At 41.2% G+C, this 23864-nt stretch overlaps 1 protein-coding gene across 1 annotated transcript in view; it reads right to left on the bottom strand.

Moving 5' to 3' along the window:
• The window catches only part of AKT1 (AKT serine/threonine kinase 1), a 112998-nt gene extending 89654 nt beyond the window's left edge, over positions 1-23344 (bottom strand). The window contains exons 1-2 of the mRNA XM_034768140.1: positions 23193-23344; positions 16794-16958 (exon numbers count right to left, since the gene is read on the bottom strand). Coding sequence (XP_034624031.1) covers positions 16794-16839 — 46 coding nt within the window. The 5' untranslated portion in view covers positions 16840-16958; positions 23193-23344. The remainder of the gene's footprint in view (positions 1-16793; positions 16959-23192) is intronic.
• Positions 23345-23864: the final 520 nt, after the last annotated feature.

Raw genomic sequence — 23864 nt, 5'->3', positions numbered from 1 at the left:
GTGGGTGTGTGCACCTGCCTTTCATAGAACAGCTATTGCCACTTTACAGTGAGAGGAGCTTCTATTACAATCAAGATTCTGCCTGCTTTCAAAAAGTCCGTCTCTCCCAGCTAGGTAAAGAAACTGGGGTCTCTGATCTTCAGCAGTAGCCTGCTGCTGGGTGAGGGAAATCACACACTAAGCATCTGAAATAAAGGAAATTCCACAGGAGGCAGTAAATTCCACATTTTAAAAATAATCAGTGAAACACACTACAGAGGCAGGCACACGAAGCACGCAGCCTCCAACCACCTTACCTCTCTTTTCCAGGTATTTTGTTTAAAAAATAAATAAATGAATAAATAAAAAACCCACACCAATCCAGCTTACAAACTGATGAAGCTCCATACACAGATCCTGGCTTCAGATTTCAGGGTAGTGATGGAAGTCTCAGACCCAGCCCCAGGTTCCTCCACAAGTAGCGGACAGCACAAGCTAGCCCATCTCCCTCACCACATCTCAACCCCATCCTCGTGTCACCTTTCAGAAAAAGAGCATGGGTCAACCTCTAATGCCCGTCCTGTCCTCAGCTACTTCACTGAGCGTCATCAAGAAAACAAGGTGTGATCGGGAGACCTACAGCAGCTGGCAGCATTACACTGAAGCCTCAGAACTGCCATCAAATGGCAGCAACTTTTGGTCACTGTTATCCTGGAACAGTTTCAAAACTAGTGATCTAGAAATATCAGGGGTCCATTATCCTGTTACTGACCACCTAAACTAGCCTGTCTCCTTGCTGGAGGTGGGTCCTCTACATCATAGCCAAGGAAAGGGAGATGTGTCTGTCATTCCAATACCACTGGGTCTTGTGGACAAATGTTAGCACTTTCCACTATGCCCAAGTGCTGGGCAGGACAGAAATGCCTGGATCAGTTCTGTCTCAGGCACAGGTGTGACATGTCAACCAGTGAGCCAAGCACAGCAGCAGATCAGCCTCTGTCTCTACATCAACAACAAGGAGTCTGGTGGCACCTTAAAGACTAACAGATTTATTTGGGCATAAGCTTTCGTGGGTAAAAACCTCACTTCTTCGGATGCACCGACCTGTGATGCATCCGAAGAAGTGAGGTTTTTACCCACGAAAGCTTATGCCCAAATAAATCTGTTAGTCTTTAAGGTGCCATCAGACTCCTTGTTGTTTCTGTAGATACAGACTAACACGGCTACCCCCTGATACTTGTCTCTACATCGTCATTTTGGGCTCCAGTTTATCCACAGAGACTGAAGGGACAGGTTCACTGACCAAAGGCCAACTCTCCTGCACTAGAACAGGTAATCTAGTGACTCTAACCTTTAAACCCCACTGATACAGCGTGAATCGAGACCATGTCTTGGATACAGCCTTGGTGTAGTGGACAGCAGCAGCCACAGGAAGGCTTTTGTGGCTCCTTGATCTTCAGCCACCCAGTTGTGATGGATGTTAGAGTAGGCTCCCTGTTGCTCTAACTCAGCTGATGGCACAAAGTAACACACTGCGTACATGCCGCTCACAAAGAGTAAAGCTCACTCCACCACACTGCCTCCCACCCACACCTCACCCCTGGAACTCCCTCTCCCTCCCCGTATGCCAGGAGGTCAGGAAAACAGCTGGCATCAGAGACATCTCTGTTCTCTGACAGCAGATAGTTCCCTGACACAGAAATTCCCTACTGGCTATCTCTGGCCATTTTAAGACCACTTTGCACCCTTACTGGACTAGAGAATTGGCCCCAGGTATTTAAAAGCATGAGGAAACTGTCTGTCCCAGCGACTGGACCCTGTTACACTAAACCAAAAAAAGTAATAATGTCTCTATGCTTGGTTACCCCCTGGACTTCTTCTCTTAAACATCCTGATTTTCTATTTATTTGAACACAACATACAGAATACTAGTAATGGAAAAAACCTACTGACAACAGGGGGAATGACTTTTTTTTTTTCTTGGATGGGACAGCGATCAGCCTGGTTTCTGTCACAATGAATACTGGGCAGTATGAGTGCTCATCCAAATGGCTTTGGTCTGGAAATTAAGCCGCCCTTCTCACACACAGATTGGACTCAGCCCTGCATGAGATTCTCAGCTTTGGAGAGACTCCTCAAACACTTTAGCACTTGTACTTCCAGCCACAGCCAAGAAGTCCAGAGAGACAGCAAAAATCAAAGGGGAGAAGGGGGGAAAGAGACAATTAACCAAACTTTTTCAAACTCTCAGAAAATATTCAGGTCAAATTTGGGGAGACGGGGCTGGTTGGTTTATCAAAGTCTGTTTGGCCACCCTTATTTTATTCCTCTTAGCTCCTGTCTTTGGTTGGAAGGTATAAAAGCCAGCAGAATGATGAACACTCCATAAATCTCCTGTGTGTATAATGTTCAAACAAGTAGAAATAAAAATTCTGAGTTCTCCCATGCTTTATTTCACCACATGAATCTTGTGAGAAATGGTACGGCATAGTACATGGTCAGAGATATTTAGACACTGAAGTGTGAATGCATGTTTACAACCACACATCCTGTTGTGTCATTCCATTTCTAAAATGGTACACGGAAAGAGAAGTCTCCAGCACCATCAGGTCTTGCCATCATCACACCCAGTCTAGTCAGGCACTAAACATATCTCTCTGAAACAAATCAGACAGTCCAGCTACAGTCTAGTACAGGGGTGGGCAAACTTTTTGGGCCGAGGGCCACATCCGGGTGGGGAAATTGTATGCAGGGCCGGGGCAGGGGGTTGGGGTGCGGGAGTGCGGGTGTGGGAGGGGGTACTCCGTGAAGCCCTGATGAAATCAGTTGGATTGCACCGGTTGTAACCAAGAGCAAAAGATGACCCTCCATCCTTCAGGAATGCCTGCCACCTCAGTATGCATTTACCTGGATCCTTTCAGCCCTGTGACTTCCACAGAAAATATACACTCTTCCTCAACCTGCTGGAACACGTTATTCTGCCTATCCCAACAACATGAAGAACAACATCATAAGTAAAAGGAAGACGGTGTTGCTAAGGAATACCGAACATCTCCTCACAACAACTTAGGCTTTACTCAGGAGTTGAACTTCAGGGAAACAAAACAGTTTTCAGGGTCCCAAAAATAAAGTATAAAAGACGGAAAGAAAGAAAATTTTTAATTAAAAGCAAATCATCCAGAGACATTCAACATATCTGCTCAGATTTAGTTTGCCAACTTAAAGTATGTCTATACTGCAATAAAAGACCCCCCCCCCCCCACAGTCGTGGCTGGCCAGGGTCAGCTGACTCAGGCTCACGGGGGTTGGGCTGCAGGGCTAAAAACTGCAGTGTAGACATTCAGGCTCGGGCTGGAGCCCGGGCTCTGAGACCCACACTCCTCCTGGAGTTTCACAGCCCAAATTTCTACACCACCACTTTTAACGCTGCAGCCCGAGCCCCATGAGCTCAGTCACTTGACCAGGGCTCTGACACACAGCAGACCTGAAAACAATGACAGACTTCCAGGGAACAAATTTGCAGGACAAGCTCAACGGTGCATTTATATTCAGCCAGCAGTGTAATGTGAATGGATGGTTTAGTTTTTGAAATGAATGTTTGCATTGTCCTCTAAAAAATGCCATTCTATCCTTATGTTTTTAATATTGGAAATTTATAATTGTGGAAGGAAGTACTCCAGGAGCCAAAATTTACAAATTCTTACCATAACTTTGGAACAGTAAACTTTTCTAGCATCACAAAGGCCTAGTCTCCAGAGGCTTTTTTCAGAAGAAAGCACACACATTTGGTGTCTATTAGGGTGAAGAATACACATATGAAACGCTAATGGATGCACAACCATCTATCACATACTGCATATTTCATTTCTTTTACAGTTATCTTTGCCTTTTCTTGCTGCAAGGAATATCTAATGACAGTTGGGAGTTGGACCTGTTTTCTGCCTCTCTTTGCCAGTCCAGATCAGTGCTTTTTTCTCCCCAACACCCACACTTTAATACACTCTGATTTTAATTACAAATTAAAATAGGTAACAAAAGTCCAGTTCTTATGAGCAATGTCTGACAGCATACACACAGGATTAAAGGATTCTGACAAGGGAATAACTGTCAATTGCCACCTTTCATAGGATTATTTTAACCAGAGTAGAAATCCTTAACAGTAACCTTTTAACATGTAAAAGGCACCTTCTAACAATCTAAATGAAAGCCCCAACGCAATACAACTCTCAATGTTGTTTCATTATAAAGACAAATCAAACATTTTGAGAGTCAGCACTTTTTTCTCCCATTATCTTAAATTATATATATAAAAAAAATCCAACAACGCATATTTCAAAAGAAAAACAATAGAAACTCTAACTTGATCTAAATGTATATAGCTATCTTTCAGTTTTCACAACCTCTCCTAGCATTTGTGTATTTGAAGTAATATTGATTTGCTAAAACAAAGCCAAATGGTACATTAAAAAAAAAAAATGACTTTGAAATATTGTTATGAGAACAGGGGCAAGCTATGTAAACCCTTCAATTCTGTGGATTCTTTGTATTCACGATTATTGTCGCAAACTGAAAGGCTCATATTCCCTACTAAGCAAACATTTACAATTAAATCCATTCTGCACAACACATTTGCATTTTGAGATAGAATAGTCAGTTGTTCAGCTGCTGTGATTTAGATGGATTGGTTCATTATTGCTGCAGTTCGTTTTCAGCTACACTGTATAACAAAGGGGTGCCAATGTAGTCTGGAATGGCTTTAAAACTCTAAGTATTCTTCCGTGATGATGTAATTTAACTATTTCCCCCCATCTCTCTCTCTCATAAAAAAAATATATATATCAAGGTATCCGGACTTCACAGATTAAACTTAACTGAAAACGATTAAAACAATTGTGCTCAGTAGGGTAGGTTCATGCAAGTCAATGAGAAGGTTATTACTGGGGAATAACTGAAAACTGTATTAGTTTCCTATTTCTCACTTAGAAGAAGTTATTAATTATATTGGGGGTGGGGGGAGGAACAACACACCCATATCATGCAAGCAAGGAGGCAACTTAAACTATATCAAGAGAGCACAGAGAACAAGGAAACAACAATTTCAGAAAAACAAGTTTAAAAAAAATTAGAACAATCTCATGGGATAAACAATCAAAATCTCACTGCAAAGTATTTTTCAGGTTAAGAAACAAACCATTATCCCACTCCCTTAACCCCTGACAGGCGAGGGGCAAGGCCAACAAACTGAAATAAGTTAGTTCTCCAATTGAGACCCCTTTTTTAAAAAAAAAACACAACGTTCTCTAAGCAGTCCCAATCTCAAATCTAAGCATGTTTCATCGATGACAGTGAGACGCCACATGATAATGGGGATGCAGTTCACCAATATAAACATGGTCCTCATCAACATACAATGGCAAAGCACAACAGCAAAACCAAGAAAATGCTATACACCGCTTGCTATTACAACTCACTGAGGGCTTATCGATTTGGGAACACACAGGAAAATTAATCCAAATTATCTAAAGGTGTGAATTTAAAGTGGATTAGTTAAACTGGATTAAACCTAGATGGAAGATCTTCTCCAAAATTTAAGTGGCCTTAATTCACTTCTGAATTAGGCTTTAATTTGGTTTATCTTAATTCCCTTCCAAAGTGAATTGAACTAAACCAAATTAAGGCCACTTTAATTCAGAATAAGTGGGTCTAGGCTGAGATTTAACATGGTTTAATTAATCCACTTTAAAAATTAATTTGGATTAAATTTTCCTTAGTAGACAAGCCTTAAGTATAGCATACCCTCCCTCATGTCCATAAAATAAAACTCTAACCCTAAAATTACTTCCCTTCCCCCAGAGCATGCAACACTATCACACACTAATTAATACCATTAGGCTCAGTCCTTGCCCCCAAACTTTGAAATTAGGGGCCTGGTCTATGCACCAACCTGTACCGAAATGACAGAAGGTATGTTAACAAATGAAAACTGATCTAGTTTCTAGTATTTTGGCCCAAGTATTTTTATTCTAAAATAACTGTCCACACATAGGCTTGCATGAAAATAACTAAACCAGCTTAGTTAAATCAGAAGATTTGAATGTAGATCAGGCCTGGGATTAAGAAGTAAATGTCTTCAGCTGAGGATCACTCCCTTCACTTGGTTTCACCAGAATCTGATTTTTACTTAAAGCTGATTTTTTTTAAATTGTATTGTAACTGTGATCTCGAAAAGTAACACTTGAATGTAGATAATTAATACAAATAATTGTATTAGAATAGAACCTACAGATCAGGTTCCTACATGTATGAACACAGAGAATGAAGCAGTCCCTGCCTTGAAGAGCTTACAGTCTAAAACTCAACATACAAAGGAAGACGCAGTATCGCCATTATAGAGATGGGGAAAACTGCAGCATAGAGAGATTAAGGCCTGACCCACACATAGTGTTTACAGCGATGTAAACATTTTGGTTAGGGGTACAATTTTCACCAAAATTGTTATAGAACAGCTCCTAGTGTGAACATTTATACTAGTATAAAAATGCTTTATACCAACAAAGCTTATTCCCCTAAATTGTGCAGACTCAACTATACCAAAATAAGCACCTTTATACTGTTATAACTGCGCTCGTACGACCGGAGTGGTTCTGTTTTAATTGGTGTAAACCTCTGTTTAGACAAGACCTAAATGGCTTGCCCAAGGTCACATAGGAAGTCTGTGGCAGAACCAGGAATTGGCCTCAGATATTCTGAGTCCTAATCCAGTGCTTTAACCACAACATGATCCACTACATATGATTAAATAATAAGCAGGGCCTAATTTTGTAGGCATTCTTGTTAAGTTATCTGGTCAAATTTAGTTGGAAGCTTGCAGTAATGAACAGTGTAAATGATTTGTTTGTGTTAAAAATTGTTATATGCAAAGCAATACCATTTACTCATATCAACGGGGGCCTAATTTTGTTGGCAGCTTTACTGGATAATCTGAGGAAGATAAAAATCAGTTCTGACAGAGTTCCTTATTGATTCTGTGTGTACTAGGACTATGATCTGAAAATAGTAGAACACTAATTTATTAAAGGAGGTTGAACTTTAGGTTTTTTTAGGCATTTTTGAATTAAATATCTAGATGTAATTTATCTGATAAAAAGGTAGTTTGAACATAATACCAAAATAGAAAACTATATAGCCCTGTACACTTCTTACAGTATATGCTAAAGTTATTCTTTCAAACTGCTAGCTTTTTAGAAATGGAATCATGTTTGTCTCCAGACCCCTTCATGGGAATGATCCCAAGTAATGGAGGGACCAACAATATCGCTGAACTTAAGCATTAAAAAAAAAAATCATGATTCTCCCTAAACCATGAGACTTAGAAACGAATACAATTTCAGATCTTTTTTCTTTGCCTTTTGGTTTTCAAGCCTTGGCAGTACACTTAAGTCATGTTTTCAAGCTTTCATTTACAACCATGAGGGTTACAAACTTTCATTTAAAAAAAAAAAAAAGTAAGCTGAAATTCTCATGTAATCACTTGACAATTCCTAGAGCTGGGACTTAAAAAAAGTACCAAATATCCCAAGACTTGTCATGAAATCATGGAAGCTGACAACAACACTGTAAGCAGCCGTGACTCCCACAACACCTACTGGTACCATACACCTCAAGTGGGAGAGGCTTTTTGTACTTATAAGCTACAGCTTTTCTGGCAACTGTGGAACTCACTCCCAAGACAGATCATATTGCCTACCAAGCTCAGGACCATCAGAAGAAAGACAAAACCCTCGCTTACATGTCCCTCTATGATCCCCACCAAAATCACATATTAATAAAAAACAAACAGCATCCTACACAATGGAGAGGAAGAGAGATCTTCTTGTGTTCACTTTAATACACTTTCAAGCCACTCAAACACTACACATTTATGGTCTCAGTAAAATAACTTAAATCCTGAACCTACAATGCATTCCCTCCACCCCTCCCGAGTCCTACTGATTTCCCAGAATCTGCCCACACACAGGCCACTGCATGATCAGGGCCTTAGATGGGTACTTCAAAATACTCCCTTCAAACTCACCCAAAAATTAAAAAAAAAAAAAAGAGTGGACAATTCTAGTTTCCTCCCCCCAACCCTCAATTTATAACTTCTGTGTACCTCTGCTATAATCAGAGATGATCAAGTCTTTGTTGAATAAACTGATGATTCTAACAATTCTTTTTGAACCTACTGTCTTTTTTCATTATTGATTCAGCTTAGTGGTCGGAGGATAATCCATGAATTCTATTACTTTTTCCAACTAAAAACATTCTAAAAACTAGTTCTTGTTATTCCCCCCACACACACAAACACACTTAGTTGTAATGTATATTTCCCACAAATACAGACTATATCACACCTAATATGGTGCTATTGTTTCTCCATTCTTTTTCTTCCTCTTTCCTTGTATGGTTTCCTGGTTTTTGTTCCTTTTTTAAGACACACATTGCACCTGTAGTATGATGCATGCAATACCACTGGGGTGAGGGGAAGGGGAATCTATTTTTAAATCTATTTTTAAAATTAATTAAATCTTATTAAAAATTCTCTTAATAAATATTTCTGATATGTTTAGCCTGCATCACAAAAGAAAAACATAGCTTAGAAATATATTTTCCCAACAGGCCACAGAGTTATTCCTGGAAAATGATTCAAAAAAGCTATGTCTGAATGAAAGGTTAGCATATTAAATAGTAAAGTTTGTTTCTTGAATGAAGCTATGTCCATCAACTGCCCTAATCATCTTTAAAAAGAGTTTTCCATAAAGAGAACTTTGCGGATTAAACAAATAATATCGCATGGCAGCTACATTCTGCCACAGATGTATGGTTCTTTTCTCTACATTCTCTTTATATTGCTTTCAGACCACCCCCACTCAGTACTCTCTTTCTTGCTAAACCCAGACTTGATGATCTTAAATTACAGATAAGTGGAAAAACACATGAGACAATTATTTACTAATTCTCCCAATTTATTTTTTTGTTTAAAATATGTGTATGTACCTAGGGCTCATGAAAATGAAAAAAAAATAAATGATACAAGTTAGAACTAGAAATATTGTGGGCAGGGACTATGCAACCTTCCCTACAAAGCATTACCAGCTCACCTTAATCCTGCCTTGAAATACTCCAATCCCTCGTTGTTGAAACGCAAGCAAGGTGGTCTTTAAGTGACGTGATCTGATACTTATTAAGGATAAGACTGAAACTTAATTCATTTAGTTTCTGACAGATAGTTAGCAAAATGTGAACTATGTTTCCAGAGGTATAGTGAGAGGGCATTAATCTAATGCACTGCATAGTAACATAAGATATCAAGGTGTCAGCATCTGATCTCTTTTTTGTATCATTTGATCAGAAAGTCTATGTAGCAGGGGTTCTCAAACTGGGGGTCAGGAGTCAGGAGCCCTCAGGGGGTCACGAGGTTATTACCTGAGGGGTTACGAGCTGTCAGCCTCCACCCCAAACCCCGCTTTGCCTCCAGCATTTATAATGGTGTTAAATATATTAAAAAATGTTTTTAATTTCTTTGGGGGGGGGTCGCACCCAGAGGCTTGCTATGTGAAAGGGGTCACCAATACAAAAGTTTGAGAACCACTGCATATAGTATCATGCTTACACAAGCGTTCCATGGCAAATCATTTATAAACATAGTGAAAAGTATCTGGCCCGATGTAATTCTTGAATGTTTGGGAGGGGGGAGTGGAAAGTGAGGCATTTTCATTTCTTCAAAATTCAAAACAGAAGCATTCACTTATTTTTAATTAAAAACTTATTCCCAAGAAACTAAAAGTTTTGACCAAAATAAAAACTTTTCATAACAAAATCTGTTTTGGTCAGAAAGATATTTGCCATTGAAAAAAAGTTTTGTTGGAACGCTTTCGACTAGCTCTACTCCTATGGTAGCCTGTTCATGCCCTTCCTTCCTCCAAGCAATGTTTAATCTCCTTTCAGTCAGTCTTTTTGACTGTTCAGTGCTGATGGCACCTATGTTGCACTGGCTAACACTGTGCATTTGTGTCCTTTGCCATCCAAAACAGACCATCTCCGGTGCTTTACACTCATTCCTGCTTCTTACAATCTCTCCAAAAATAATTCCATCAGTTGAGATTTACTTTTTAAAATAGTCTAGCCATTATCACCTCATATTTCTCCAGATGTTTTGTGATCTCATCCTTTCTTAATGTCTCTAGCATCTTGCCTACTGCCGACATCCGATTTATTGGTCTATAATTTCCTGGTTCCTCCCTACTCCCAGAGCAGGACAAAAAAGCGACAGAAACTGAGAGCTATAGCACAGAACTATTGCCCCTTGTGTTAAAAAAGTGAGCAACGTGCAAAGCCAAAGACTAACATTGTTTATCAAAGGTTCTTTTTAACCCCAAACCTCAATAGCAACAGATCTCCCTATAAGCTACAAACCTTCAGCTATATATTTTGTTATTCTCTTTAAAATAAAGGAAACAGCAACTCCTTTCCCTTCATTATGAATCACACACACACACACACACACATTCTTTTCTTATTCAACCCCTAGCTTCTTCCTTTCCTTATCACCCTGGTTTCACCTCTGAAATATCTTTATACTTTACAACTGGCATCTCTAGATGTGTTTTAAGATATTTTGTATCAGGTGCCACAGTCACTCCTTTGAAATACCATGAAAGTCAGCAGATCCTTAAACTAATCTGAACCTTGAAGGTTCTAGCTGCACAGGTCAGTGGGAAAAGTCCAAAATTACTTTGCAGGAAGAGACGAAAAACCCCCAAATATTGAAGGGCCAAGTAGGAGGCAAGATAACAGAATAGAAAAGCAGTACGAGTTGAAGGGGAGCAGTAACACTGTATCCCTGGGATTGCCAAACAAGCCAATTGGGGGAAACATGGTCATGTGACCCTGGTTCAATTGATACTAATAGATGAACAGTTAAAAATATTGACTGGCTCTCAGGGTAACAATGCTAAAGTATTTTAGGCCATGTTACTCTGCCTCAGTGAATGGAGTGTGCAACAATCCAATGGTCTAATTATGCATTTCCTGCAGTCACCTTGTGCTGTGATTACAACAGACCTCACAAGATAATCAGGTTGGCAACAGGTCAATACCTGGCTTGGAGATGTCTGAAGAACACTGGTTATTCAACAAGAAGTAATGGTCCCTCTATGTCAAAGCAGAATCAAGTCTCCAGTGTGTCAGTGGAAGGCATCTTGCTACTGGAAGCACTATCTTACAGATAAGACAGGAAGCCATTTGTCATTAAAGTTCTGGTAATATCTGCCTGTTGGTCAGCCGGATACACAATAGGGTATGTCATAACTATAAAGGGAAGGGTAATAGCTGTCCTGTGTACAGTACTATAAATCCCTCCTGGCCAGAAACTCCAAAATCCTTTTCCCTGTAAAGGGTTAAGAAGCTCAGGTAACCTGGCTGGCATCTGACCTAAAGGACCAATAAGGGGACAAGATACTTTCAAATCTTGGGGGGGGGAAGGCTTTTGTTTGTGTTCTTTGTTTGGGAGTGTGTTCGTTCTCCGGGAATGAGAGGGACCAGACATCAATCCAGGTTCTCCACATCTTTCTAAACAAGCCTCTCCTATTTCAAACTTGTAAGTAAATAGCCAGGCAAGGCGTGTTAGTTTTCCTTTGTTTTTCTCAACTTGTAAATGTACCTTTTACTAGAGTGTTTATCTTTGTTTGCTGTACTTTGAACCTGAGACTAGAGGGGAGTCCTCTGAGCTCTTTAAGTTTGATTACCCTGTAAGGTTAATTTCCATACTGATTTTACAGAGATGATTTTTACCTTTTTCTTTAATTAAAAACCTTCTTTTTAAGAACCTGATTGATTTTCCTTGTTTTAAGATCCAAAGGGGTTTTGGATCTTGATTCACCAGGAGTTGGTGGGAGGAAGGAGGGGGGATGGTTAATTTCTCCCTGTTGTAGATCCCAGGGGGGGGGGGGGGGGGGACTGATTCACCAGGGGTTGGTGGGAGGAAGGAGGGGAATGGTTAATTTCTCCTTGTTTTAAGATCCAAGGGGTTTTGGATTTGTTTTCACCAGGGATTTGGTGAAGGTTTTTCAAGGCTTCCCAGGGAGGGAATCCATTGAAATGGTGGCAGCCGAACCAGAGCTAAGCTGGTAGTTAAGCTTAGAAGTTTTTCACGCAGGCCCCTACATTTGTACCCTAAAGTTCAAAGTGGGGATCTCAGTCCTGACAGGGTAATTTCAGTCTACATGCCTAAAATCCTTCTGCCGTTTCTGCTGGATAAGGTGTTCTATACCTGCTGGCTTAACTGCTGTGCAGTGCTTGTGTTCACTGTTTAAAAATACCACCACCACATTTGGTACCTTTTGGTGGACAAAATTCCTGTGTAAGGTTGTAACTGCTTTGGGATTCTCATGAGGATTCTTATCTCCTTGTTTAGCCCTGACAAAATTCTCATCTGTATACACTATATACAAGAGAGACAATCCCTTCTCCAAAGAGTTTAGAATCTAAATAAGAGAGACAGAAGATAGGACACACTGGGAAAGGCAGATATAGGGATGGAGAGTTGATATTGGGAGGACCCACTAGTGTGGACAGATGAATGAAAATTGGAAAAGGAAATCATTAGGACCTTGAGACTGGTATTTACTTCAGTCTAGAAGAAATTCCACATAAAAGGGCACCCATCCAAATCTCTGGGTACCACTGACATACATTTAGAAACACAGTAACATTGAGTTCCAACAACTAAAAGCATTCAGAGCAGATTATTTTCGCCTCCCTCCCACATATTATTTAATCACTGGTCATGGGACATATACAGATTAATTCCCCCCTTATGCCTTGCCACAAGACAAAATCCTAGCCTCCAATGTCTTGTTCCTCTACCAATGTAACATCATGTACTGTATGTGCACACACACACATACACACACCCCAAACATGACAAAGTCTAAGTTTCTCCACTCCAAGTTTTCCACATGTGCATTAAGAAATCCTGCAAAGAGAGGTCAGGGTTTCTAACTATTGTTTTCGTATGCATAGCTGATGAGCAAGCACTTGTTCCATCCTGATTAGGGTTACAGAGCTATGCGCTGCCAATTGAAAAAAAAAAATGAGTTCATTCATGAATTCTTATACATCTGATTGGCTGAGGCTAGAAGTGTCATGGAGATAGATACCACTGGCCTCTCCACAAATAAACATCTGAACTACTTGGAAGCGGCACTTCCTTTAAGTGACTGACTCATGGGACTGCCAGGAACTATCAGACATGCACAGAAAAAGATGTTGAATTTCATTTCTCCATTTATATTTTTGACTTTGAAACAAAAACTAAAAAGGCAAGAAAGCTACCCAAGAAAGTCATGCTATTTCTATTTCAACCAGGCCAAAAACACCTGCTCTAGATAATAATGGCATATAGAGCACCTGCCATCCAGAAGGGCTCCAAAGCCCTTTGCAAACTGATTTACACATACACAAATCACTGCAACCACTGAAACGCAGCCACCGCTGGGGTGAAATGTAGCAACTGTTTAACTGCACACAGCCATGCTGTTCTACTGTGCAGGACAGGAACTAATAGATACCTTATCCAACTGAAACTGTGGAGGGAATTTAAGGTAGGCAGAACACAATTACCCAAACTGGCATTTGGCCAGTAGCTGGGGTTAACACTGATTACACTTGTGAAAAGAACCATGGGCTCTTTAAAGACCGCAAGCAGTCAGGATCTCAGTTTTATTTGTTACCCAAAAGACAAACTGTATACGTTTACTATATCTGAAATCCACCCTTTGTAGTCCCTCCCTACAGTAATTACTGTTTATGTCTTCTTTCACAAGCTCACAGTACCAGGCATCAGTTTTGGAAACATCCTCTAGCTGGAGCATTTAGCCTCGCAGAACTAGCAAATTAATCTGCTCTTTTTCAAGTGCAGATCTATAACAAAGCATTGTAGATGTGAAGTCACTTAAAAAAACAAACAAAAAACCCACACTCATGGACCAGCCTCTCTCCCTCCATGCAAGTGAATCAGTTGTCAACCGATCTCATCACTGCTGCCAATGAAACTCGGAATATAGTGGAGCTTAGCACATGTGGTCTCCTGGCAAGCAAAGAAGGGGCTACTGCGTCGCTTTCTGAAATCTCCCATCAGCAGGTTAGTGAAGTAACATTACCAGTTGTGTTTCACCACTGAAGTGGAAAGAAATAGGTGCCAGAGTATGCATCAGGACGGGACAGAAAGAGGGGAAAAGCTGTGGGGGAACGAGGATAAATAAAAGGGGTTTACTTGGATGCAAAACATCAAGATGAATATGCAAACTCCGAGCACAAAATTTGAATCTGAATCTCAAATACACAGTATGCACTACTATTTACCCCACCAAAAAAAAAAAAAAAAAAAAGTTACAACACACGTGCTCAGCAGGTGGTCTTGTCACATTCAATTACAGATTATAATCTCTGGTGCTGGAGGGCAATAAAGTGTCTCTAAAGGGATCTAGAAATCAATTAAAGAATCTAGAACTAAGACACCCCCCAGTTATATTGCAAAGTACGAAGAACCAGTACTTGTGTTCAGCTTATCTTTTTATCGTAGGAAGCATAGAAATTTCAATTTTCAATATTGAGGGTCATTGTCAGCTTGAAATCTAGTCACACTGTTTAAAAAAAAAAAAAGATAAAAATAGTTTTGGATACTACATCTGCCATTGAATCCTCCTTGATCAATGTCTGTGGATTTACAACCATGCTTCTCTCTCTCCCACCATTCTTGTGAGAAAGACCTACGCAAACTGAGGAAGACTGACTACAATAAAACTGCATAGACAAAGTGCGCACGCACACGAAATACACATTTCCCTCCAACTTCTTTCAGTTATAGTCATGTTAGTTGTTATCTGTAACTAGGTATAAAAAAAATATTCAGGCAGAAATGTATTTAAGTCCACAGTGTCCCTTTAACTGAAAGAGTTTCTAGGATCCTAAACTGGAAAATGAAATGCAAGTAATTTTTTCCTTGCCTTGTTTTACCCAATCAAAATGTCTCTCTCAAATATATTTACTGCAAAAGGTAGTTTAGGTTCTTCAGAACTATCCAGTGACATGAATTAAGATGTTATACATTTCACTAAGCTCTAGAGAGGGGTACATTTCATGTAGGTGTATAAATGCTGTCTGAAACAAAACTGAATAAAAAATTATGGTACTTTCATATGGCCATGTCAAATTCTCCTGACCAATCATCGGATGAGAATGGAAAACTAAAGGGTATAACAGAGTATAGAAAAAATAATTTTCCTTTTATTTTAATAACATGGATTTTATCAATTTTATTCTTGCAGAAGAATCCTTAACCTTTATCAAGGTTATGATAAGGAATGCCATCTTCTTCCCCCAATAATTATTCTGTACCTTTGCACCTTCAGGTTACATTACTTCGTTGTTGCAAACTTTCCAGAAAAATCCTGAGTCTGCAGAAGCAGCAAGCTGGAGGATACAAAATCTGTTGTTGTCCACAACAAATGATGAGATTATGAAAAGCGCCTAATGTTGTTCTCTCCTTTCCAGGAAGCAATAGTACAGTACAAAGAAACAGGTAAGCCAAATACCTGATAGCATAACAACACTGTTCCTAAGGAAAAAAGCATACAGTAAAATTTCACTTATTCTTAACAAGACCTTCAGGGAGTGGGGGAAATGTCTAGTAATGCAACAGGATAGAAGGACATGTAATTACTATGTCAGTTATATTTCAGCTCTCTCTGCCCCACCTCTCATACAGAAGGACTTTAATAAAGTTTTATTTTACCAGTGTTAAAACAGATGTACATGGAGTGTGCAAAATTAATGCTACTGCTCATGTCTTGGGTACAATGAGTGGTAGGGTTTAAAAAAACACACACACACACACAAAACCACCAAAGAGTGCATTCACTAATAAATCTACTGTGGGATCATAGCACAGCTAATAATCATTATATTCCTTGCTTTCCAAATGAAGATTCACCTTATTCACCTTGAGACAATTATATTTTCTGGTCACACATGCTCATAGATAGAACAGCTACAGATAAGTTATCTACATAGAGCAGTGGCTCTCAAACTTTTTTACTGGTGACCCTTTTCATATAGCAAGCCCCTGAGTGTTACCCCCCCCTTATAAATTAAAAACACTTTTTAATACATTTAACACCATTAAACCACAAGTTGAGGACTTCAATAGCTCAGACATAGGTCAGGGGTTTGTTACAGGAGTGGGTGGGTGAGATTCTGTGGCCTGTGTTGTGCAGGAGGCCAGACTAGAAGATCATAATGGTCCCTTCTGACCTTAAAGTCTATGAGTATGTTATAAATGCTGAAGGCAAAGCGGGGTTTGGGGTGGAGGTTGGCAGCTCGCGACCCCCCCATGTAATAACCTCGTGACCCCCAGTTTGAGAACCCCTGCCATAGAGACAAAATAAATTGTCCCACCTTTGCAATAGTCCAACTTTCAACTCTCTGTTTTAAGGAGCCTCTTTTTTTCTATTAACATAATTTTCAAACCAAATGGTGGAGATACTGAGTTTTCTGAGAAAAACATAATACACACATTTCACAGAGTCTTGCATGCCTTGTGGAAAGTCATATATCTTTCCTATGTATATTTACCATTAGGAAGGGTCAGATTTTAAGGGAGAAAAATAAGAAAGAGCTATTTAAAGGTATGCTGTTAAAGGTGAGACCAAGCCAATTTGTTGGTTGACCCAAACAGACAGTGTTCCTTTAAATGGGAAGGAAAAGACACTTACCTCGCTTGTGAAGCCATCCTTCCTTCACTATTGCTACTTCATTCATAATGGCAGGAATGTCTCTTGAAAAAAGAGTTTCTGCTGAAAGATCACCCCACTGTTATGTCTGGATTCCAGCAGAAGGGGCCACGGAAAGGGCTTCTTTCCTCTCTCTTTCAGCTATTTCTAGAAATATTAAAAAAAAAAAAGTTTTGCAGCATTTCACATATGTGCAGTAAGGAACACAACAGAAGGTAGTTTATATAGCTGTTTTGATTACAAAGTCTAAATGAGGGATTTGTTCTTCAGAAGTATTTTTATTTGGGGGAAGAATGGGTTTGCCTAAGTGAATGTTTGAAGGAGTTCTGCCTATTCACTCAACAGATACAGCAATGTCAGTACGAACCCTACATTTGACATGGACTGCAAGACTTAATCCAGGTCTCTTTCTTCTCCCCACCAATGAAAATTACCCCCCCCAACAGTAATTTTATCCAATCTAGTTTTAATATCCCTCAGCATGGAAGCTTCCACCACTTCCTTTGGGAGACTTCTACAGCCTAATGCATCTCAATGTCAGGAAGATTTTCCTAATATTCCACTTCAGTTTTCCCCATTAAATTCATCCCATTACTCCCAGACTTATCCTCTTGACCGCTCTAAGCAATTCAACTCCCCTCTTAAATGAGCATACAGTATCTTGAGTAAAATCATTAAACTTTCTCTCATCATAAATCAGCCCCTACATCCCTTGCTCTTATTGCTTGAGGTCTCTTCTTATGCAGCCCCAAACTGTGTTCCTTGGTCTTCCCTGTTGTTATATTTCTCTGTTTGCTCTCCACTAACACCAGTAGGTCTGTTTTCCAGGTTTCACTCCCTCACTGAAAATCCTTTCTTTCCAGAACTATAACTTTGTATTATCTTCCAAACTGAATCTGATTTTGTTAGTTATTTTCTGCCCACCTTGCCAATTTCTCCAGATTTCTTTTTATAATTTCTCAGTCCTCAGAGGTATCTGCAACTTTACCTAGTTCAGTATAACAAGGGAGTATCATTCAAATGTAATTGATGCCAAATTCCAGATAATGGTGAAGATCTTAAAACAAGACCCTCCTGTCCCCCGCCCACTAGACACACCTCCCTCTGCCACTCAACGCAGTACACTGGCATTTATCGCTGCCTCTCTCCTCTTCTGAAGGGACCACATCTTTATGCCTATTCAGTCCATGACATCTCTACTTGGATTGGCAACAAACATACCAGTCATGATGGGGATAGCGGTCCATTAGGAACTGGACTAAGGTCAACTAATTTCATGTTATCCACTGAGAGGATCACTGATGGTAACAACCTCTGGTCATTATGAACCTGGGACTGAACATCTGATAGAGATGGGAGGTTCCATATTTCATTGCCAGTACCCTAAGCCAACCAGAGCTTCTAATGAAGTTAAATCTGAGTTATATCAATCACTGTAAATATAAATTGTGCAACTTTGAGTGGGATGAGTTGTGAGAGAAATGAGGTCAGGTCCCTATTTGTATTTCTATGAACTTTCACCAGTTATCAGAGTTCTAAATCTTTAGAAGTTACACCCTGTAGTTCTCAAATAAATAAACAATTCACTGTTTTTCCAAGTTAGTAATCTGCCAATTCTCACTTCTTATATTTATCAACTCTAAGAAACAAGCCTGAGATTTGCCTAGGGGAGGGAAAATACAAAAATTGGATACTGGAACATAGACATGTAGGAATTTCTTAACGTCACAGACAAGTATAGGAGAATTATATGTTACAAAATGGAGATGAGTTTCACCAAGAAGTTATCTTAGGACAAGCACCTTGTTACATGTAGTTAAGATAACACTGGACAAACATGAGGGGCTGTTATTCCCTCACACCTACTGATAGTTACACCTAGGCATCAATGGGAGAACAGACCTCATTTAAAGCCTTCTCTCAAATACTGAACTATCTGCAAAGTGTTGAATAAAAACCCTATGATTATCACAGCTAAAGTCTGAAAATGGAATTGCTGTGTGAAAGTTAACACACATTACTTATTGGTATAACACTATGCCACAACAGGTCAGGGTACTGTACATCATACCCACGCGCTGAATTTAAAACAATGGAAATAAGCAGCCAACCCCTTTTCCAGAGTCACTTGGTGAAAGAGAAAGTTAAAAGCAAAATAACTAATTAGTAGGAAGGCTAATGCCCTGATTAGAAGAAATAAAAAACAATGACAAAAAGGTTGCTGGAGTCTCAGGCTAGGTTACTCCACATCCATCTGGATTCACAAACCTATCTATTTGCATAGCACCACCTTATTTATTATGGGCGTGGCTGTCAATTTGCCCAGGGTAAGTAGCAGCATCTTATTCCGCTACCCCTGAAATAGCCCAGAAGAGAGATCATGATTTGGGAGTCATTCTGCCTTCTGTTCCAGGGAGGGAGTGGCAGCATGAACTTAGTACAACATACCCTCTCCAATATGCTGGTGTAACTATACACTGAAGGGCACATCCTTGCTCCCTCCCAGCCTCTTTGGGGAGAGGGGGAAATAACATAGTGGCTCTGTGCACTGAAGTGGCACTATGGCACAAAGAATTAAGAGGACCCCTATTACTCTTTATACCAGCATGCAGAAGAGGCCAGAGTCTGGCCTTATATTCTTTATCCAGCTATGCTGGTCTGTGTGTGATAGTGAGAGCAAACTCATTTCAAATATCTTCAATTCATTACACGGAAAGGTGGGATGTCTTACCACTGTCCCAACAGTACACAGTGCAGTTGGACATAAAGCTGTATCTAGCATAACCTCATTATACCTGGTGCAATTTTAATTGCACATCCAAATTATATCCAGTGCAATTCAACAGAGGGAGAGGTGTTTTTTGAAAGACACAACGGTAGCACAAAGATCTTACACAGGAAGAGGATGTCAGCTCTGCTGGGTGGATATATGCATTAGTGGATATGGACAAATGGAAGGTTTGCCTTTTGCACAAGCTGAAAAAATGGATGATCATAAGGCTCATTAAGTAACTTTAGGAACGGTTCCCAGTGAATAGAAGTTATCTGAGGTGACTATGGCTTGCTTGTCTAGACTGTATCTGCATGTGACTGAGTGATGGCAGGAGCTGCAGATGAACATTTCTTCCTTTCGCTCTCGTTTAAAAAAAAAAAGATTTGTTTCTATGACACCTTATTCAGTATCAAAATACCACCTGTACTCATCATTCAGACAGATTAAAATACGATAAATAATTAATTATATAAATAAATAATACCTTTTGTCTCACTGCTGATTATTCTATCAATGTAGTTGATAAGTATGTGCATAAAATTGTGAAAATTCAGTGCGCTATTAAGTTTAGAAAGATACATCACCTCCTTATGTACTAGCATAATGAAAGCTATCTTAAGGGACCACCCAAACTAATCTTCCAATATAGAAGGTAGAAAGCAGAGCTATACTCAATATATTTGGGGCAGCCTCTTAAGACAGGAAGTTGCCTAATCAGGGTGCTCTCTTTTACTGTCTTTCAAATGTGCCCCTTTCCTGTTGTAGGAGCCCCCTACAAAATTAAGAGATGCACCTGTTCTCCTCTTACAGAGAGCGCTCTCCTGCTCGGGAAGAGATTTTGTCTTCATTTCCTGTGCAATCTGTGGAGCCAGGACATGCTCAGGGGGAACATACTGGGATCTTGGTAACAGAGTTGAGGGAAATATTACCACTCTGCAGTCACAACTGCAGCCTGAGGGAAGCAGCAGACTCTGTAGGCAGTGCCCTATCCTCAGTGAAAGCATTTGAAAGGTAAAGTATTAGGCTTTCATTTTAACAACATCCTTTGTTCCCTTTCCCTTTAGCTGGAGAAAGTTTTAGAAGGGAAAAAAAAAACCCTTGTTTGGCAGTCTCTTGGGTGGGCTCAAATATGGTAATAACTGTCCTTTGAGGGAAAAGAGAAGAAATTAGTCCAGATGAGCTGGAGCTGTTGTTGCTGGTGTTGCTGTTAAGTCTGAAACTGTTTTTCGTTCTTTTATTCATCTTTATTAAAAGGATTTTTAATGGTGTGTTTGCCATGGTGCTAAGCAGGCTGAGGTCTCTGTATATCAAACCCTGGACCTCACTTAATACTGTTTAATGTTGGACAGTGACTAGGTTGTGTTAACACCTTTGCCCCATTTATTCCATCTAAATTAATACAACAGGTAGATCCAAGCAGTAAAGATCCTCCAGCCTCACCCTTTTATCTCTGCCTTGACTTGTATGTTAGAGCCCCACAAATTCCACCATCATTTCTATAAGAAGAACCACTAATTCCACTGTGTTCACAGGCTCTATACCCATGGCAGATGTGGGGAGGCAGAAGCCGACCCACAGCCATCAAATCCTAATGACCAATTTTCAAGAAAGCAGAAAATGAACAACCAACTTTATATCTCAGCTTAATTTTGAAAATCCTGCTGTGGGCCATCAATTGTGTGTGATTACTGATGTTCTCCATTAGTCTAGAAGATGTTCCACTTAAGCCACCACCATGTCAAAACAGGTATTTTGTCATCATTATACATGGAGCTTATGATAAGGCTTGGAAAAGTTTTTCCAGATACTGCAAGCTACAATATAATCACAAGTTGAGAGAAAAAGAAAACTGCAAAACACATGTTCCATTTTCTGTGACTCCATAAACTTAATCTAGACTTCCAAGCTGCAGTTTGCAATGCTTACTGCTCTCATGTCTTTAATGGTCTAAGAACCAACAGATGGGGTGATAATTCTGTTCAAGGTGTGGAGTGGGAGGGCTACACAAGTTTAGCTCTTCTAGCTCTTCTGGTTGTAGTGTGGACAAACTCTAAGCAGGGTAAAACTGACTGTGGGTGCAAAAGGGGGACAGCGTCTCCTGAACCCCTACATTTTTATTATGCCCTTCAAGTGAGAAACAAGCCAATTTATAGTTTATAAAATTCTTGTACAAGCTTTAAATTATATGAACATATAGAGTCGGGAGACTGTACAATGGAATCAGAGAGAACACATTTGTAAACAAATGGTTTGCTCCATCCTTTGTAAAGATAAAACAAGTCATAAATGAATTTAATTCTCAACTAAATTACTTCCAGCAAATATTATTAACTTGCACGTGAATGCTAGAGCTCTAGGTACTACATAATAAACTGGGACACTTTTAATTAGTGACTGCATACTTTCAAGAATTTGTGTACAATATTTGCAAAACAACAAAAGCCCACCTATTCAAAAAGTGAAAGGTAGTGGCAAAGTCTTTAAATCCATACATACAACTGTGTCATGGTAAATATCCTGGCTGTCACTATGAAATTAACAGCTACATAAAGTAATCTAGTAGCTACACAAAACATATTTTTCACTTGTAAAAAAATATTATAGTATACTTAATCCAGCAACTCCCCTTAAAACACTGCATTTTAAAATGTATGTTCATTTAATGATGTAAAGACAAGTAAACAAACTAAGGTATTTGCTTCTTATATATTGGGAAAGGGAAATAAATACAGTTAAACTTCACCTAAGCAAAAAATGTTAACAAGGCTACAACCACATGAGTACCAATGGCACCATATCAAAACTTCTAATGCATCTCCATATTGGTTATGATAAACAAGTCCAAAATACACAGGTCAGATTAAGGAAACACCCACATACACACAGTGTTTTTCAATGAAGTTGAAGTGAGGTGAAGGTGCTAGAAGTCTCCAAGGAACAATTCAGTCATTACAGAAGTTGGAGGTGGGCAGGGGGGAAACCAACTTGATTATATTAGTTACAGTTCTACCCTAAATTGAGTCATAACTTTGGGGGAGACTTAGAAACCTATTATAAGCAGTCAACAGCCTTAAAAACATGGCAATATCCGCCGCCACACATAAAGGCTTGTGAAAACCAAAGGGCTCCTATTGCCAAGGAATCCTACCCATGCATTTGGAGGGATGTGGGGGGCTCAAGGTAGGAGATCCCGGGCTGGATCCAGCCCAGCGCTCGTTCCGCTGGTGGGAGACCCCAGCAGCTTCACTCACAAACACTTTCATGTGCGGATTCCCAGCACAGCCAGCAGCTTCCTGTTAGCAAAGCGCTAACCCCCCGCCCCCAGGCAGAGCGAAGAAAGGGAGTAAGTTGGAGGGGGCCAGCCCCGAGCCACCTCTCCTCCCTGCAGGCTAACCCCGGCGGGGCGCCGCCACCGCCGCGCGCTACCCCCCAGCCGAGGCCCAGGCGGGTCGCTGTGCGCGCCGGGGGAGCCGCACACCCCAGCCCCCCGTCCCCGTCCCCATCCCCGGCGTGCGCCCCGCGCAATGCGCCAGGGGCCGGCCCCGGCTGGCCGGGCGGAGCAGGCCCCGGCGCTTCCTCCCGCCGCGCCCGGGGAGCGGGGCACTTACACGCCTGCAGCGGAGAAGCCCTAGCAGAGGCGGCGATGGGGGTTGGCCGCGGGCGGATTCTCCTCCGGCTCCGGCGCTAGGGCCTAAGCGGGCTAACACAGCCTCCTGCTCACCATCCCCGGCCGCTCTGCCGCTCCTCCGCCCCCTCTCGCGGGGAGTCAGCCCATGGAGCGCGCCGGCCGGCCGGCCGGACCCCCGCCTGCGCTGCGCTGCGCTGCCCGCCCGGCGCGGAGCGGAGCGGAGCGGGGCTGGCCTGGCTGGGGCCGCTCAGGAGCTGGGCAGCCTCCGGGAGCAGAGGGGGCGGCCGGGCCCCGAGCTGTTTGCTGCTGCCCCAGCCACCCCCCACCCGCCGCGCTCGCTTCAGGCTGGGCTGCTGCAGCCGCTCCCGGCTCCGCCAGCCTGCGCTCGCCTCTTCCCTCCTCTCCGCCTCTCGCACACACACACACAGGCTGGGGGAGCCGCTGTCTGGCCTCGGCGATGCCTGCGGGGTCCTACCGCCCGCGGAATCAATCCTCTGCAGAGCCAGCCCGGCTGGGCTGGGGGAGTTTCTGCAGCTCCAGAAGCGCTTGTCCCGCCCCCCCGCACACACTTACACTCTCTCACACACACACTCTGACACTCACACACACTCTGCGGTTCGACAATAAAAGGTGTGTGTTCTGCATGGTGCAG

Source organism: Trachemys scripta, chromosome 4 (assembly GCF_013100865.1).
Source record: "Trachemys scripta elegans isolate TJP31775 chromosome 4, CAS_Tse_1.0, whole genome shotgun sequence".
NCBI classification, from domain to species: domain Eukaryota; kingdom Metazoa; phylum Chordata; order Testudines; family Emydidae; genus Trachemys; species Trachemys scripta.
The sequence above is the reverse complement of the archived record's forward strand: the minus strand, read 5'-3'. Positions and strand labels throughout refer to the sequence as shown.